Genomic DNA, 17,200 nt, shown 5'->3' on the forward strand with positions numbered 1-17,200 from the left:
TATACTACTCAATTACATCATGTGTATTAGTTAAGTTATGACAATAAATTTCAGTACCAAGCCATATATTTGGCAATCAGATATTTAAATAGATTATTATATTGAGAAATTGGATGGCAGATGAAATAGAGAGGCAAATTGTGTATGAAACAGAGCAATAAATTATTGTAACCCAAGATCTTTTCATTACTCTATATTCATGTACCAGGTTTGTTTCTTAATATCCCCACAGCCTGAAAACTTGTTATACTACAGCCAGGATGAAGAATCTAAAATAATGATAAGTGATTTTGGACTGTCAAAAATGGAAGGTAAAGGCGATGTCATGTCCACAGCATGTGGCACCCCAGGATACGTTGGTAAGCACTTTGCCGCATAATTATTTAGAATTGTTTCACGTGAATTTTCCAGCAATATAATTCATGTTATCTCCAATGGTCTAGACTGGTAATAGTCACTCACCGAGCCAAATGCAGTCCAACAGGCATATACTGCTGCCCCAGAAAATCTTGTTAAACATCTTACTTTTGTTGCCTACCTGAAACTACAGAAATAGAGGAAAGGGGTTTCAGGTATCTTGTGGCTTGGTGGGTTACATTTGGCCTGGTTGGTCAAAGGTTGCAAAGGCCTATAGTGCCAACAGCAGTTGTACGCCCAGGGCAAATTGCAGTTTTAGGGAGGTGATTTGCACCAGGATTATGACATAGGAAGCAAGGGCTGGGGAAAAATCTTCCCCACATGCATAGGTCCTGATCCTATTCCTGATCCCTGCCTCCTACGGCTTTTATTTAAATGTACACCAGTCTAACGTATCATCTAGTATGGCTTTTACATGTTGAAGATAATAGACGGGCGTAGGGTTCTGAAACCTGAAGTTACTTTCTTTTTGTTTTGGAATTTCTTGTCCTTTATTTGAAAGTTGTATGGTGTGAATGGAAGTGTCATCATTTATGGATATTTAGGCTAGTGCATGTTGCTGATTGGAAAACAAATGAGTGATGGACTGAAGGTAGAGCCTGACACTGATTTTATGCCTTCTACATTAAATTTTACCTTTGTAGTCTCTTTAGTACCACTCCCTATATGTGTGTGTGTGTGTGTATTGTATGTATTTTAATTGTATCTGATGTATTTTAATTTATATTAATGTTTTTGTGATTTTACTGTTTACAATTTTATTATATATGTGTTTGATTTTATTTTTGTAAGCCGCCCTGAGTGCCCTATGATAGGGTAGAAGGGTGGGATAGAAATAGTCTAAAATAAAAATAAATAAATAAATAAATGTCCTTCTGTGATTGGCAAACTGCGATTGCCTGATCAACTGCACCATTTGAACAAAGCTGCTGTTTTAATTACTTAATTATAAAAAGTTAGGTTCCTTTTCTTTTTTCCCCCCTGCTCCATGGGAACTGCTTGTACCTATAATATATGAGATGCATTTTTGAGGTGTCCAGTCAGACTTGCTCTGCATGCAGTGAATTGGTTTTAAAAGGCCGTTTGTCAGTCTCTCTCTGAACTCATTTTGTTTGGGCCAGGGCTAGCCAATGTGTTGCCCTCTAGACATTGTGGACTACAACTCCCATAATCTTTAACCTTCCTTTACCATTGGCTGTGCTAACTGGAGCTGATGGGGGTCCAAAACCTCTGAAGGATGCCACATTGGGTATCCCTGACTGGAGCTGATGGGAGCTGGAGTCCAAAACCTCTGGAGGACGCCACATTGGCTATCCCTGGTCCAGATTGTAAAAAAAAAAAAATCTACCATGTTTCCATGAGAACTCAGAAAAGTCACAGAATGTAGTATTGACCATAGAAACCAGCACCCTAAAAATATAAGGAGTTCCTTTAGAAAAGCATCTTTATCAATGTGCAGCATAACAATGGGAAGGCAGGTGCCTGCCCCAAGGAGAGCTTACAGTCTAAAAGTCAACAGTGGGGTGTCATGAACCTGGATATGTTCATGAGTTATTAAAATTATAGGTAACATCTTGGCTCTGTGCAAGGAACTCTGGGAGGTCATCTTGTTCAAGAAACAGGCCTCTGAAAGGGTAAAAAAGTTAAGTTTCGGTTTCCAGCTGAAGACGGTTAAGGGAAGCCTAAACAGAAGCACCTGGCTATCTGTACTGATTAGCAAGAGCCTGGCACTCAAGGCCATCCTAGCCTGTGAAGTTTGAAACATCGTTGGGAGGGGGGCCTAGAAGGCGCGCAAAAGCGGAGAAACATCTAGAAAGGCATTACATCAGAAAACTCCTGATTGGTTAATTAATCTTGGACCGTTGGGATTCTTTTCCTTAAGTATAGGGCTTGAGACCCATAGCCTTTGTTCCCTCAGGAAGGTTCTGAAAGGTTCCTTCTGACTGGTGCCTATGGGAGGCAACCTAAGCAGGGTTCCATTGCTTTGTGACTGATGCCAATCTCTCTTAGGAGAGATGCCACTGCAACCAACTACCTCATATGTAAGTAGAGAAGGTTAGATAGGTTGTTATTTTCTTGTTGTGTGAATGAATTCTCTTAGATGTACCTAAACCCCTGTTTGGGCGTATGGTCTTAAAGGATTACTTGCTGCTATATTTTAAATGTGCACTTATATTTTGAATAAAGCTACTTCTATTTAACCTGGTGTGTTCATTGAGGGAAAGGGTGGTTCTGAATCCAGCACCTTGACCATTCAGCTACAACTACCAAAGAGGGAAAAGGAGTTAAAGCTTTATTCTAATCTGTGGGGTTTTACCAGAGGTTTCCTGACAAGGAGTGTAAATTTGGCTCTTGTCTTATAGGACCTTGGTTTACCTATTGTCTGGGCTCAGAGTTCCCCTAGCTCCGAGTGGAACCAGTAACAGGGGTGGTGGCAGCGTACTTTCTACCTTGCAGGGTTGGTGTTAGTTTACACAGCCTTGGCAAGGAGGAATTTGACGTTTGGTTTCCAGAACAATTACCCTGAGGGTGGGAATTGGGTCTGAAGCATGACTTCTGGTGCCTTGATGGGCTCAGGGGCATGACATGGGGTGTGTGTGTAGAATTGTTGGAAATGTGACAGTACAACTCACCTTGAAGCCTGGGAGGGGATTTCATGCTACATGGAAAGTAGAAAGGTAGAGAGAAGTCCTCCTAAATTCCTAGACTGTTCTGTCCATCCCCACCTAAGCTCACCTTTGCTTCCAGGTGTAAACTGATATCCTCAGAGGAAACAAATCTCCCTTCCTGCTTCTTTTCTAATTACCTAGAGAGGTAGTGAGCTCTCAGACACTGGAGGCATTCAAGAGGCATCTGGACAGCCATCTGTTGGGAATGCTTTGATCTGGATTCCTGCATTGAGCAGGGGGTTGGATTTGATGGCCTTATAGGCCCCTTCCAACTCTACTATTCTATTTCTAATCTTGGTCTTCCTTTTGTTCTTCTTGCCAGCCTGGCTCCCTGAGGAGGAGCACAGATGCAGCAGACATCTCTTCTGCAGCATCTCCTATCTAGTTAGTCAGATGTAGGTCTTTTCTATCTAAATGTATTTCCTACAGTGAACTTAGTTTGTTATTTTTCTTATACCAGGTTCTGAGTGCAATTTCTACCAAGCTGAAGTGTAGCTACTGCTCTGTGTTTACTGCACACGCTTAATTCCGCAAAATACCATTATAATCCATAGATCCTAACAAGGATAAATGGGGAAGAATGTGCATCTGTTAAGTTACTCATACCTAGGCTTAGGATGAGGACTAAGGATATAAAAGGCTTTATGGAAAGGTGGATTTTCATGTGACTTTCCTGTCACAGAATTTGGTTACCTATGTATAGAATTTTTTTCTTTGTTTAGTATTGCAGAGTGCATAATCAGTGAACTTAAAGAACACCTTCTTCTAAGAGGCTATTCTCCACATATTATCAATTGCAACATCCACTGAGCCTCCATTCTGTCCAGAGAAAACCTCCTCCATCATACTGAGGTGTCAAAGAGCAGAGAGCAACGGATTCCATTTGTGGTAGATTTCCATCCAACATCTCCTAGCTATCACCGAGCAATCAGGGAGAGCTACCCATTGCAGGCAAACATCTTGCTAGAGCCATCAGCAGGCCTCCTGTTCTAGCATTTCACCAACCTCCTAATTTGCGCAGACTGTTGGTGAGAGCTGTGCTTAAGCCACCTATCACCAATCTAGGGTATCATCCTTGTCACTCCAAACGCTGTATCACCTGTGTGTACCTCAGGGAGACAGCCACTTTTACAAGCACTAGGACAGGCAGGACCTATTACATCGAACAGAACATCACCTGCAGGTCCTGCAATATAGTTTACAACATCGAGTGCAAAAGACCAGGATGTCATATCCAATACGTAGGAAAGACCACAACTGACCTACGCACATGCTTCAGTTACCACAAGTTGGCAATCTTGACAAAAAAAAGTGGAGCAACCAGTTGCAAAGCATTTTAACATCGAGGGTGACATCCTGGTCTTTTGCGCTTGATGGAGTGACAAGGAAAGGACCCTGGATTGGTGACAGGTGGCTTAAGCACAGCTCTCACCAACAGTCTGCGCGAATTAGGAGGTTGGCAAAATGCTATAACAAGAGGCCTGCTGATGGCTCTGGTAAGATGTTCAGAGTTTGCCAGCAATGGGTAGCTCTCCCTGATTGCTCGGTGATAGTTAGGAGATGCTGGATGGAAATCTACCACAAATGGAATCTGTTGCTCTCTGCTCTTTGACTTGTGGTTCCTGAAGCGTGTGCGTAGGTCAGTTGTGGTTTTTCCTACGTATTGGATATGCCATATGCTCACCATATGCTCAGAGGCACATGTTACCAAATTCTTCCAAGCTACACAGCAACTGGATTGGACTGTGAAAGACCAACCCAAATTGTGTTTGCATTCTGACAAATTTGTAGGGCAGTGCAATATCTCAGAGAGAAGGTCAGATCTCCTGGTCCCCTGGTGCATTCACTATAGCTGCCCAATTTCCCTACTTTTTAAAGTTTGATAGAAATATCTATGGGCTATAGGTACGTTCTTAAACCGCAAGGTTTTTTGCCTATTAGTGAATTTCCCTGCTTTTTAATCCGGGAGGTAAGAAATGGGATCCTATGCAAGTCTGCTGAGAATGAATTGATCATTTGCATGCTTATTGAGTTCAGTGGGATTTACGCCCCTGCAATCATGCTTAGGATAGGTGAAACTGACCACAAGGGATGGGGAAGAGGGGAGGAGGAGGGAGGGGAGGAAAGGCAGAGGGGAGGACTGGGATGGGAGCAGGCAGGAGGGGGAGGGGAGGACAGATGTGATCATTTGCATGTTTATTGAGTTCAGTGCAATTTACTCTCGTACAATCAGGATAGGTAGAACTGACCGGGGGGGAGGGACAGACCACTGAAATGGGCAGGGGAGGAGGAGGAAGGGAGAGGAAAGGGGAAGGAGGGGAAAGGCAGGTCTGATCATTTACATGATTATTGAGTTCAATTGGATTTACTCCTATGCAATCATGATTAGGATAGGTAAAACTGACCATGAGGGAGGAGGAGAGGGAGGGGGAAAGGGAAGGAGCATATTGGAGGGGGGCAAAGGAAGGGAGAGGGGAGGGCAGGTTTGATCATCTGCCTGCATATAGAGTTCAATGGTACAATGTATTTACTTCTGTGCAATCATGCTTAAGATAGGTAAAACTGACCATGGGGAGGAGGAAGGAGAGGGGGAGGAGGGGGAAGGGGAAGGAGGGGATTGGAAGGGGAGGGGGAGGAAGGGGCAAAGGAAGGGGAAGGGAAGGGGCAAGAGGGAGGAGAAGGAAGGGTGGGTTTGTTCATTTGCATACTTTTTGAGTTCAATGGGATTTATTTCTCTGCAATCATGTTTGGAAATGGAAATGGACTGCCTTCAAGTCGACCGGACTTATGGCAACCCTTTGGATAGGGTTTTCATGGTAAATGGTATTCAGATGTGGTTTTACCATTGCCTTCCTCTGAGGCTGAGAGGCAGTGACTGGCCCAAGGTCACCCAGTGAGCTTCATGGCTGTGTGGGGATTCAAACCCTGGTCTCCCAGGTCGTAGTCCAACACTGACCTGTCGGAGGGGCAGGGAGGGGAGGAGATTGGGTTGGTGGGCACTGGGCAGAAGGGAAGCCCCTTTTCTTTCCAAAAGGAAAACATTGTGAACAGTATCATTGCTTTTCAGTGTTTCCCCCACCTTTTTATTCTACAGAAGGCACATGTAGCCTCCCACTAGTGTTGCCAGGTTCAGGGCTTGAGACTGATTCTATATCTTTAGGAGAACAGAGTGTCAGCCATGTGCAGGTATTCTTGCAACACTGTAATGGGAAAAGCCACAAGGTGGAATTTTCCCTTCCCTTGCACAACTTTTAAAGATACAGAAGACCTCTTGGAGGCCGGGCCTGGCACGCTCGCCCTCATCCACAATGGTGGCTCGGGATTCACCCCGGGCAGCAAAGCATGCCCCACGACCTGGTCCCAAGTGAGGAGCAGGATTCTTTTCATTTTCAATAGGTGCAGCTCCTCTTCTGCTTTACTTTTTTCTCTGTGGTTTGTTGCCCAGGCAACATGAAACAAACATAAAAATGAGCCTGTCATTCCATGCGGTTATGCCCTCCACTAGTTCTGCTACTGATATTGCACTTGATGGTACACTTGTAGATTTTCTCGGTGATTTCCTACATTAGGCAGCTCTTGTGAATCACAGAGTCACCCTTATTATCTGAAGCTTCTTTATGTTCTCAGACATATAATTTTACTTGTTTTTCCTCCAAGCATATTAATTTGTATCAGAGAGGTGGGATACTTTTTTCAGCCCAAGGGTCACATACTTTAGTGGGCAATCTTCTGGCAGCTGCATGCCAGTGGTGGGTGTGCCCAAAGGCAAAAGTAGGCAGGCAACAGATGTGGCTCTTACCTTTATACAATAGGCTATATTCCACCCACACAAAAATCAGAAGCTTATACACGCACAGCTATCCAGGCAAGGAAAAAGTATTATCACAGTAGCCAGGCAAAAGCACTTCAGGAGTATTGGAGTTTGAGATATATATTGCAGTGAGGTGCAGAAGTAACTAGTCTGTTAAGACTGGTAGTTGAAAGAATACAGAAACTTCATGTTTATTGCTGCAAAGAGATAAAGTTATACATGCGAATGCAGAGCCAGTGAGCACTGTGGCTTGGGCAGAATCCTGAAGGCCACATGGAGAGTCATGCTAGGCTGAGCCTGAGGTTCCCCACCTTTGGGTTACATGCATATCACCTGAAATATGAGATCCTAATTAAAATATATGGATAAATATAAATATACTTGAAATTAAGTACAACAAAGGTCCTAATCCATTTTAGATCCAGGCCTAAAACAAACATTTCTTTTGTGCTGAAGTGTGGACTAGGGTGGGATATATGGCCAGTTAAAAATGACTTGGTCAACATAATCTTTGACATTTTGGTGAAGGGTGAATAATTAATATTAATAATATTAATACTCTTAATAATAATACAATGTATGCAGAATGATCAACCAGGTATAATGTGAATGGGCTTCTACAGAGCTAAATTGAAGACTGCAGTCATTCTATAAATTAGGATGCTACAGTTTGCAACCCTACAATCAGGTACCCCTGTAGCCAGTCTTTCTTGTTAGGTGGGGTAGCCAGATTTCTAGATGGGACTTTCGGGGTTGGGGGAGGCACATAGCATCAGCTAATCCCTCCTTACTGGTAGAGAGGTTGTGAGGGCCAGGCCAGGGAAGGCCTTCCCCCTCACTCCTCCATCCAGGTAATGTGTTAACTTACATGAATGAACTGTTGAATTGTCTCATCCTTTTTTGAGAGATCCCAGGGACACCAGACTCAAAAACTTGACTTTGCCTATAGCTACAGTCCTTTCACTTGTGGTCTGTCCCTATGTTCTGATTCTTTATGAACTGAACTACTTTGGTAATGACAGTGAGCTCTTGAGCTTGGCTTTGATGCTGGATTAGTTATCTCAGTTTTGGATTCCACACAAAAAACAAACTGGTCCATACTACAAGTTTAGGGAAGGGCAGAGAGAAAATAAATACTTTAGGATGTGTTTGTGTTTGTGGATGTGTTTGTTAACTCCTTCTTGAGGTTCCCTCCTTCTTGTCTTGTTCCTGACCTTTAGATTTTCCTTTCTGCTGGACAATCAAGGGAAAACCTTTTAACTGGTTGCTATATAAAAGACTAACTAAAAAATTGGAAACTAACTGTGGAAAGCAATTGGAATTTGTTTTTTTACTGGTTGCTGGGTTGATTTTTCTGCCCAGAAGCCACGAAAAGGCCTCATGTTGAGCTGCACATACTGGGAAAATCAGAAACTAGCCCTGAGTTACAGCCTAGGTGGCCTAGGTGTGCACAGCAATGTTTCTATTCCTCTAGTTTTTCTATTACTTCAGCAATAAGAAGAAAAAATAGCCACTATGATTATGAGTATCATTAGTGCTTTAAAAGAGTAAAAGGCAACCTAAAGTAGTTTTTTTTAATATCACTTTAAAGTTATCTCTTTATTCACCCTTTAGCAATAAGCACCCAATCCTGGTCTGCTTATCACAGAGCTTGGAAGTAACTAGTTACAAGTAGCAAATTACTTGTAATTTATTACTTTTTTGAGCAACGAGTGGGTAACTTCATTACATTTTGTTGGTAATAGAACGAGTAGTAACTTCATTACTTTTGAGGAGTAATTGTAATGTTTCCAGCATTACTTTTGCGCATTACTTGGGGGGGGAAGCAGGGGAAGTCTTCTGCTCCTCTGATTTGTGAATAAAAATCATGTGCTTCAAACTGGGCTTCTGTGCAGCGTTGTTCTTCCTTCATGCTCTGTGGGTGCTTAGGAGGTGACAAGGGAGGAGGTGGAGAGCGAGACGGTGTGGAGGAAACAATTGTTTAAAAATTGACAGGAGTGGAAGGAGAAAAGAGTTGGAGGCAATATATATATATATATATATATATACACAAAAAAAAAATATGTGTGTTGGGGTATCATCATTGCTGGGGGTGGGGTGAGGGGATGCAAGATTCTGTTATGCCATTCTGTTAATCTTACGGATAAAAAAAATATTCTACTACCCTCTGTGTGTGTGTGCTTATTTTTAATGTTGTTTTAGGCTGCTTAGATGTGCAGTAGCCAAGGCCAGCACCTTGTAGGCAATTTTTTTTAAAAAAAGTAACTAAAATGTAATTGTAGCAATTACTCCTGAGTAAAAGTAAAGTAATCAGTTACTTTCAGGGCAATTGTAATTGTAACAGTAATTGCTACTTTTTTGGGGGGCCATGTAACTGTAACTGTAATTTATTACTTTTTAAAAGTAATCTTCCAAGCTCTGGCTTATCATAACTGCAGAATTAGCAAACTCTTCTTACTGCTGGCAAACACACTTCTTTATTGCTGGCTGGGTAGAGAACACAACTGAAACTGAAAAGCAGAGCAAAAAAGTTCAAGGGGTGGAGTTTAACTCTAGGTCATAATACAAAGTTCTAATATTTAACTCTTCAAGGATTGTGGTACTCTACAGGCTGTTTTTTTCAGGATCACTTAGTAATTATAGGGCGCTTGTGTGAAAACTCCACCTTGCCCTGCCTTATTCACTGACTTTTTTAGAGGGTCCTATTCTTAAATTGCTCATGTTCTTAAAACAAGCTGTCATTCTTTAAATGGAGGCTGTCATTGTCTGTCATGTCACAAATTAAAAAGACAAGTTGCAAAAAAAAAAAAGAGTAGAGCATTGCACAGCTTGGGGGAGGGGTGTTGCACCATTTGCCCCACCCTGGCTACAGGGCTGCAATCAGAGGTGATATAATTTCAGTTATCACTTGCTGAATCTTTTTTAAAGCTGCAATGCATCCCATTGCTTGCACAATTCCATCCACAAATAGAGCAGGTATGCATTCTCATTAGTAGAAGATGTTTCTAACACTAGTTGAAGATGTTTGTTCACTGGCTAGAAGATGTTCCTTCAGTGATCATAGGCGCTTGTTGGCTAAAACACAGTGCAAAGGGGCAGAAGCTGGAGAGAAAGTGTTTGAGAAGTTGCAGCAGAGCCAGGTCTGAAATTTGCAGCTGGCTTGCAGGAAGGAGTTATGATAACTGGGAGATGTGCTCCATGGACATGCTATTTTGCTTGGAGGAACTGAAACTGCCTTACAGACTACACTGGCTGTCTGGGTGTTTGTAACCCAATGCTCAATAAGCAATTATTTCTTTAATTGACGAGAGAGAAAGACAGAGATACGAGAGAATGAATCAAAAAATGCCATAAGCCTCACATATGCTCTCCTTACACAAGGAAATGAACCATATAGCATCTGTTCCTGGCACTTCTTTCATGGAGGATAAGGGCCTCAATGGCTATTAGCCATGATGGCTATTTTCTACGTCCACTGTTGGAGGCAGCGTGCCTGTCTGAATACCAGTTGTCTGGGAATTGCATGTGGCGAGAGTACTGCTGTGTTCATGTCCTACTTCGCAGGCTTCTCATAAGTGCGCTGTGAGAGCTGGATGTGGGACTGGATGGTCTTTGGCCTGGGACAGGAGGGCTTTCCGTACATTCTAATTCTAATGTGGAATTGCTTGTGTGGAACAATATAATAAACGAGCAGTTAACTCAATAGCTGCAAGAATTTAAGCATGGTGTGGGAATCCGAGTGTCATTTCAAAATGTAGTTTAAAGACCATTACGATCAAATACAGAGACCTGTTCCAGATGGTGATTATCAATATTTTACTCTTGCTAAATGGTCATATTAGGAATGCTAATTGATGGAACTGTCTAAGACACCGTAACCTCTCTAAAAGGATTTTGCCCAGTCTTGGAGGGGAAAGTGTACATCTTATAATTTAAAGGCTTTTAAAAATGTAATAACAAAAACTATTGCAAAGGGCTTCAAAGACCTTGGGTGATATTTTCTATATATTTAATCACATCCAAATTTCCCATTTTGTGGATGCATTAGCATTTTTGAACATTTGCTGTTGGCATTCATTGATTTCACATTTAGCCATCTTATTCTAGGACTTCATCCATCTCCCCTTGAAGTATGTGGAATGCAATGAAATTTTTATTTCAGTAGAATATTACCAAAACTGTAATGTGTTTTTTTTAATGTTCTTGTTTCAGAGTATTTGGCCTGTCATTTTGACAGGCAATTTCATCAAATTTCTGAGTTGCCAAAATCCAGCTGAGAATCAGTTTATTAATTCTTTCCAACCCTAAAACCTCTAAAACAGCACGACACTAATCTCTTTCCCTTTTGTTACTACATGCTGCTGGGTACAGTTAAGGCTACAATGCTGGTTACTGAAGACAGGAATTGCTTGACAGTGCACTTTATTGTTTGGCATTAAATTATCCTAACATTATTTCTTAATGGAGCTTCCTGCCACTAATCATATCTCTGTACTGTAGTTTACTTTAATTCTTATAATGTTACAAATTTAAAAAGAGAAAGAAACCAAAAGAAAACATCCATTCTCTGTCCTCAGTAGGGTGCATCACCTAACCCAGGAAGCCCCTACAGCTCAGTTATCTGTAAGAGTAGTCTTCCCAACCTTGTGCTCTCCCAGTGAAGCTGGACTGCAACATCCATCATCCATGACCATTGGCCATGCTGGATAGGGCTGATGGGAGTTGTAATCCAGAACTTCTGGAGGCAGCAGATTGGGGGAGGCTGTGTTAGAGTCTAGACAGTGGCTTCAATTATTATATAAATTTATTTATAAATATATTGGTATACCAATATTTTGTTAAAAACATCAAAGCAGTTTATGACAAGTTCAAAACAAAGCAAACAACTATACAATAAAAACAAAGGTCAACTATTGCCAAAGGACATCTTCACAGAAAGGTTTTCAGCAGGTGTTTAAAAGTTAAAACAGAAGGTGCCTGCAGAATTAATTTGTTGTTTATCCAGTATTACAAACTATGATGTGGAGCGCTGGGAACAAGCAACAGGCCTGAGTGCTATTTCCTCCACCCAACTCTCTTCCCTATTGGTCTGTCACACATGGCTCAGTGTGAAACAAAATTACAACACCCACTAGATAAGTGCATATAAAGGTAAAGGTGTCCCCGCACTTGTAGTGCGAGTCGTTTCCGACTCTTAGGGTGACGTCTTGCGATGTTTACTAGGCAGACCGTATATATGGGGTGGGATTGCCAGTTCCTTCCCCGGCCTTTCTTTACCCCCCAGCATAGGCCGGGTACTCATTTTACCGACCACGGATGGATGGAAGGCTGAGTTGACCTCGACCCCTTTTACCGGAGATTCGACTTCCTCCTTCTGTTGGAATCGAACTCCGGCCATGAGCAGAGCTTTCGGCTGCGTTACTGCCGCTTACCACTTAACACTTATATGTTACCACTTACCACTTAACACTTATATGTACCACGGAGTACATATAAGTGTCTTCAAAGTGCAGTGGCAGCCTGCAGTACGCATGGATTTTCCACATCCCGAGTTAGTAGGCAGTGTTTTGTTTAGCAGAATGTCAGGCACCTAGCCCTGTCTCTGACAGCCATTGCATGTCATTAGTCTGCTTGCTAGAGGGCCAGTGACAGCTGTGTCACTTAGATCAGGAGAGGTAACATGTCATGGTGACACACTGCACTAGATCGTTGTCTCATCCCAAATATTCAATTTGGCAGCACATGGCTGTGGAACTGTCAGGATTTCTTAGCGATTGGTGTGAATTGGAGTTGTTGTGAAACACATCTCTTTCAAGTTTCCAAAAGTTTTGTTATTTCTTGGCAAGAAATTGATGGCCTTCCATAGTTTTTATTCTTGTTTTTATTTGCAGTCCTCTGATCTGTCAGATGCATGAATATGATTCATGGTTTAAAAATAAAAACTCTAAAATCTTTAACATTTCAAATTGTAAATGTGGGGGCTCATGCCAGGAAGGCAGCAATCAGAGGTAGTTCATATCCATTAGCAGGTGGATTGCAGGCCTCCCCTCATCCATCTGTCAGCTGTTTGCTCATAAATATTTTAAATGGGGATGGAGACAGAAAGTTGGCCACCACCTCCTCTTATCAGTTTTGCTCCTTCTTTGCAAAAACAAGTATTTTCTTCTTAGACTTTTCTTATATGTCTCAAAATATCAACATAAATATAGAATATAAACTTTATTTCCAAAAGGTTTCTGACTGAGGGCAGGTTCCCATAGTGTTTTATCCTCCAAGCAATGGCTCTGGGAGTCCAGGGTTCGAATCCCCACACAGCCATGAAGCTCACTGGGTGACCTTGGGCCAGTCACTGCCTCTCAGCCTCAGAGGGAGGCAATGGTAAACCCCCTCTGAATACAGCTTACCATGAAAACCCTATTCATAGGGTCGCCATAAGTCGGGATCGACTTGAAGGCAGTTCATCTCATTTTCAATTTCATTCTGTATGATATTTTAGTTTGAGTTTACAAAACACTAACATTTTTAGTGCATTCCAAGTATACAAAGCCCTTCATTTCAGGAGTCTTTACAAGGCCATATACAAGTGTTGCATAGTGGTTAGAGTGTTGGACTATGACCTGGGAGACCAGGGTTTGAATCCCCACACAGCCATGAAGCTCTCTGGGTGACCTTGGGACAGTCACTGCCTCTTAGCCTCAGAGGAAGGCAATGGTAAACCCCCGCTGAATCCTGCTTACTATGAAAACCCTATTCATAGGGTCACCATAAGTCAGGATTGACTTGAAGGAAGTCCATTTTTATCCAATGGCTCTGGTATGCATTCACATGAAATATAATGTGAGAACCAAGTGATCAAAGATATGACCTAGCTGCAATATGACCTAGTGGCTAGGGGAAATCACTGTGATAACAGTAATTGCCTTCAACCATATTCATAATTGCCCAATTCATGTTATATTCCCAAAATGTACAGTCCTCCTTGCTACTAAGTCTGCATATTCACTATTAATGCCTTAGGCAAAAATCTGGATTGGAGAAGAGGTTGTTGTGCAGTGATAGAGCATATGCTTTGTGTGCAGAAGGTCCCGAGTCAATCCCTGTCATCTCTAGGCAATGCAGAACTAGATAGACTGGCGATATAAAGCTACAATCCTAAACATACTTATTACAGGGGAAGTCCAGTTAAACTTAAGGGGGCTTACTACTGAGTAAATATGCATAGGATTATGCTGTAAGGCAGCTTCGTATGTTCCTACATGCCATTTATAATTTTGATTCAGTTAACCAATAACTGGATAATTCTGTAATTTTCTGTACAGTAGGGCCCTGCTAATACAGTGGGTTAGGGACCAGGCGCCCGCCGTAAAGCAGAAATTGCTGTAAAGAGGGTCCCCATAGACTATAATGGGCCGCGTTGCGAAAAAAATGACACGAAAACGTCGCAAAACATCGCAAAATGGCAAAATCGGCTTTAAAACAGGGAATTTCCCCTGCTTGAAAGCCACCACATCAGCGGAACGCCGTAGAGCGGGGCCCTACTGTATGTGGAACGGGAGGTGTGTGATCTCAGGGGAAGTTCCCTCCTGTGATACCACACTCTTCACTCGAGTAGAACACTGCAGAATAGTAGTTCCTAACCTGGAGTCTGTGACCCCCAGAGGGGCCGGGAAGTCGTCTTGGGGGGGCCATGAATAGCCAAGAGAGGAATTATTTATTGATTTTTTAAAAAAGGTTTTCAGGTTGGCTGAAACAAGCTGAGCAAATGTGAAGGACCTCCATTCCCGGCTCCTCACCTTGCCCCTCAAGGAGAGCAGCGGCTGATTGCTCTTCCTGAGCTCCCAACTGCTTTACCCCTTATGGAGAAGGGGAGCCCCAGCCTTTGCAAGCTGTGTGGACTGGTGGCGGCAGCAGCAATAGCGGAAGGAGAGCGCAGACATGGTGGCGAACATGCACTGAGTGGGAGGGGTGTGTGTGTGTGCCCCACACAAGCCATCACTAGGCTAAGGGGAAGGGGGTGGTGAGGAGGGGGTGAGGGAGAGACAAGAAGTGGAGGTCACTCCCCACCCCTTTCCCTCAGAAAAAGAGAGAGAGAAAGAGGCAGTGGTTGAGGAGGGTTCCCCTCTTGCTCTCACGGTCTACTTCCCTCTTCTCCCTCCCACAGGACACCCTCTCTTTGGTATAAGGGGACAGGAGCAGGGAGTGAGGGAAAGGAGAGGAGTGGGACCATGTACATTTGTTTTGAGGTCTCACTGCCACAACAGGTCACTCTGAGAAAGGAAGCAGTTAGAATGGACGTGCAGCCTTCCTTCAACCCTCCCTGCCCTCCCTGCCCTCATGTCCCTCCCACGTGACTGCTCCTCTTCACTCTTCCAGCTGCTCCCGCCTCTTACTTGCTGACTTCTTTTGAGACCCAACTAACCTCTCCCCCACCCACAACTTGACATGCCTTTCTTCCCTCTAACTCTGCCCCCGCCTTCACATTACTCCTCTCTCTCTTTTATTTCTCTCTGTCTGCCCACTCACACTCACCCGCCCCCAGCACCCAAGTTTGCTCCTATTTTGTTTTTGCCTATAGGTTTGCGTGAACCATGTGTTTAAATTTATTACATATTTATTGGACTTCAATTTCCTGCCAGGCAGATTTCTTTCTCTCCCCTGCCTCTGTTTCTCCTCCTGTATGCAGATCATGGTGATGGCCAGAGTAGCTGCAGGAGGAGGAGGAGCAACAACTAACATGTGTGGGTCATGAAATTTTTTGAGGTTACAGAGGGGGTCCCGTACTTACAAAGGTTGGGAACCCCTGCTGTAGGACATGTTGCTTGTGCACATACTTCTGAGCATGAGCCAGCTGAAACATTGCCTGAGCCATGCTGCAGCCCCCATTTCTGCTTTTGAGTAAGCAATAGCTGTAGTAGTGAGGGGGCATTCTTCAATCAGGCTTTCTTCAGTGATGAGTGAATAGTAGGAGATGAAGCAGGAAAAGTTTCAGAATTTATCTGTGCTACAAACATATCAGTTTTGTAATAGTTCAATTGTCATGACTTCCCTCAAAGAATTATTGAACTGTAGTTTTGTAAAGGTAATGAAAAATAGAGATTCCTTAGTTTCTCATCAAACTGTAGCTCCTAAGTTTCCCCAGAGGAAAAGGAATTACTATTAAACCAGTTCAAGTCAGTAGTATATTTAGTGTAGATATGCTGTCAGGGTTATAGCAACCTTAACTTAGATTGTAAGTATCTTGGGGCAGAAACCTGACTTTTGCTTATGTTTTTCTGTGGAGCATACAATGTATAACAAAGGTAGCCAACATGGTGTCCTTCAGATGTTGTGACCATTGGACATGCTGGCTGGGGTTGATGGGAATTGTAGTCCAAAACATCAGGAGTGTGCCATGTTAGCTACATTGATGGCACCTCTACCCCTCTCTACACATAAATGCACATAAATAATGTCTGGCACCTCTGAGGTTCATAATTCCAAGATTCTTTTTCAGTGGTAATTCAGTAGAGATGGGGCAGTTATATTGTATAATTCACTGCATATTAACTTCAGTGAACAACTCTTTTGAGTTCTCTGTGTGGACTTTGGCTCATTCATTGAATTTTGTCTCATTTCCTGATTTCCTCCCTGCCTCCTTTTTACAGCTCCTGAAGTCCTTGCCCAGAAACCCTACAGCAAAGCAGTGGACTGTTGGTCCATTGGAGTTATTGCATATATTCTGTAAGTAATATCAAATGAGTTTATTTATTTCATTATTAATCTCAAATGTTAGCACACATGGTGTGCCTGAGTGGGTGACTGTGAACAGGAATTCCAGTGCTTCTAAACATTTTATACACATCTTGGGTATGGTTTAGATAGACAACCCAGACTCACACATACACACACAAAATCATCTCTCAGTGATGTGGGAACACCATTGCAATTGCTTCTTGTTTCTCACACTGCTTATTTGAACTGGTGCATCTAAGTGGAGCCTCTGCATGTGAATGCCACAATTTGCTTGATCATACTGATCCTTTTTCACCTTGCTGCAACTGCGCGAGTTGGGACAGCCATATATGTAGGGCCACATGGAGGCCTGAGTTCATGCAATGTACCTTTATGTAATTTCCTGCTAAAGTGCAAACATCAATGTTCTGCCTCCATGCACTCCTTCAGAGAGATCATGGGTGGGCTGGTTACCCTGAATCCTACCACACTTCTTTTCACTGGAATACCAACAAGATCAAACTGTGAGGGGCATGAATTAATGGCCCCTGTAGTATCTCAAAGTATCATTTGTTCTTTATTGCACATTTAA

The 17,200-nt window shown here is 42.7% G+C and overlaps 1 protein-coding gene across 1 annotated transcript in view; it reads left to right on the forward strand.

The window, feature by feature from the left end:
• CAMK1D (calcium/calmodulin dependent protein kinase ID) overlaps positions 1-17,200 on the forward strand; it is a 351,451-nt gene that overhangs the window by 288,997 nt on the left and 45,254 nt on the right. Inside the window, exons 5-6 of the mRNA XM_061582254.1 lie at positions 233-359; positions 16,542-16,617. Coding sequence (XP_061438238.1) covers positions 233-359; positions 16,542-16,617 — 203 coding nt within the window. The remainder of the gene's footprint in view (positions 1-232; positions 360-16,541; positions 16,618-17,200) is intronic.

This window comes from Rhineura floridana, chromosome 8 (assembly GCF_030035675.1).
Source record: "Rhineura floridana isolate rRhiFlo1 chromosome 8, rRhiFlo1.hap2, whole genome shotgun sequence".
NCBI classification, from domain to species: Eukaryota; Metazoa; Chordata; class Lepidosauria; order Squamata; family Rhineuridae; genus Rhineura; species Rhineura floridana.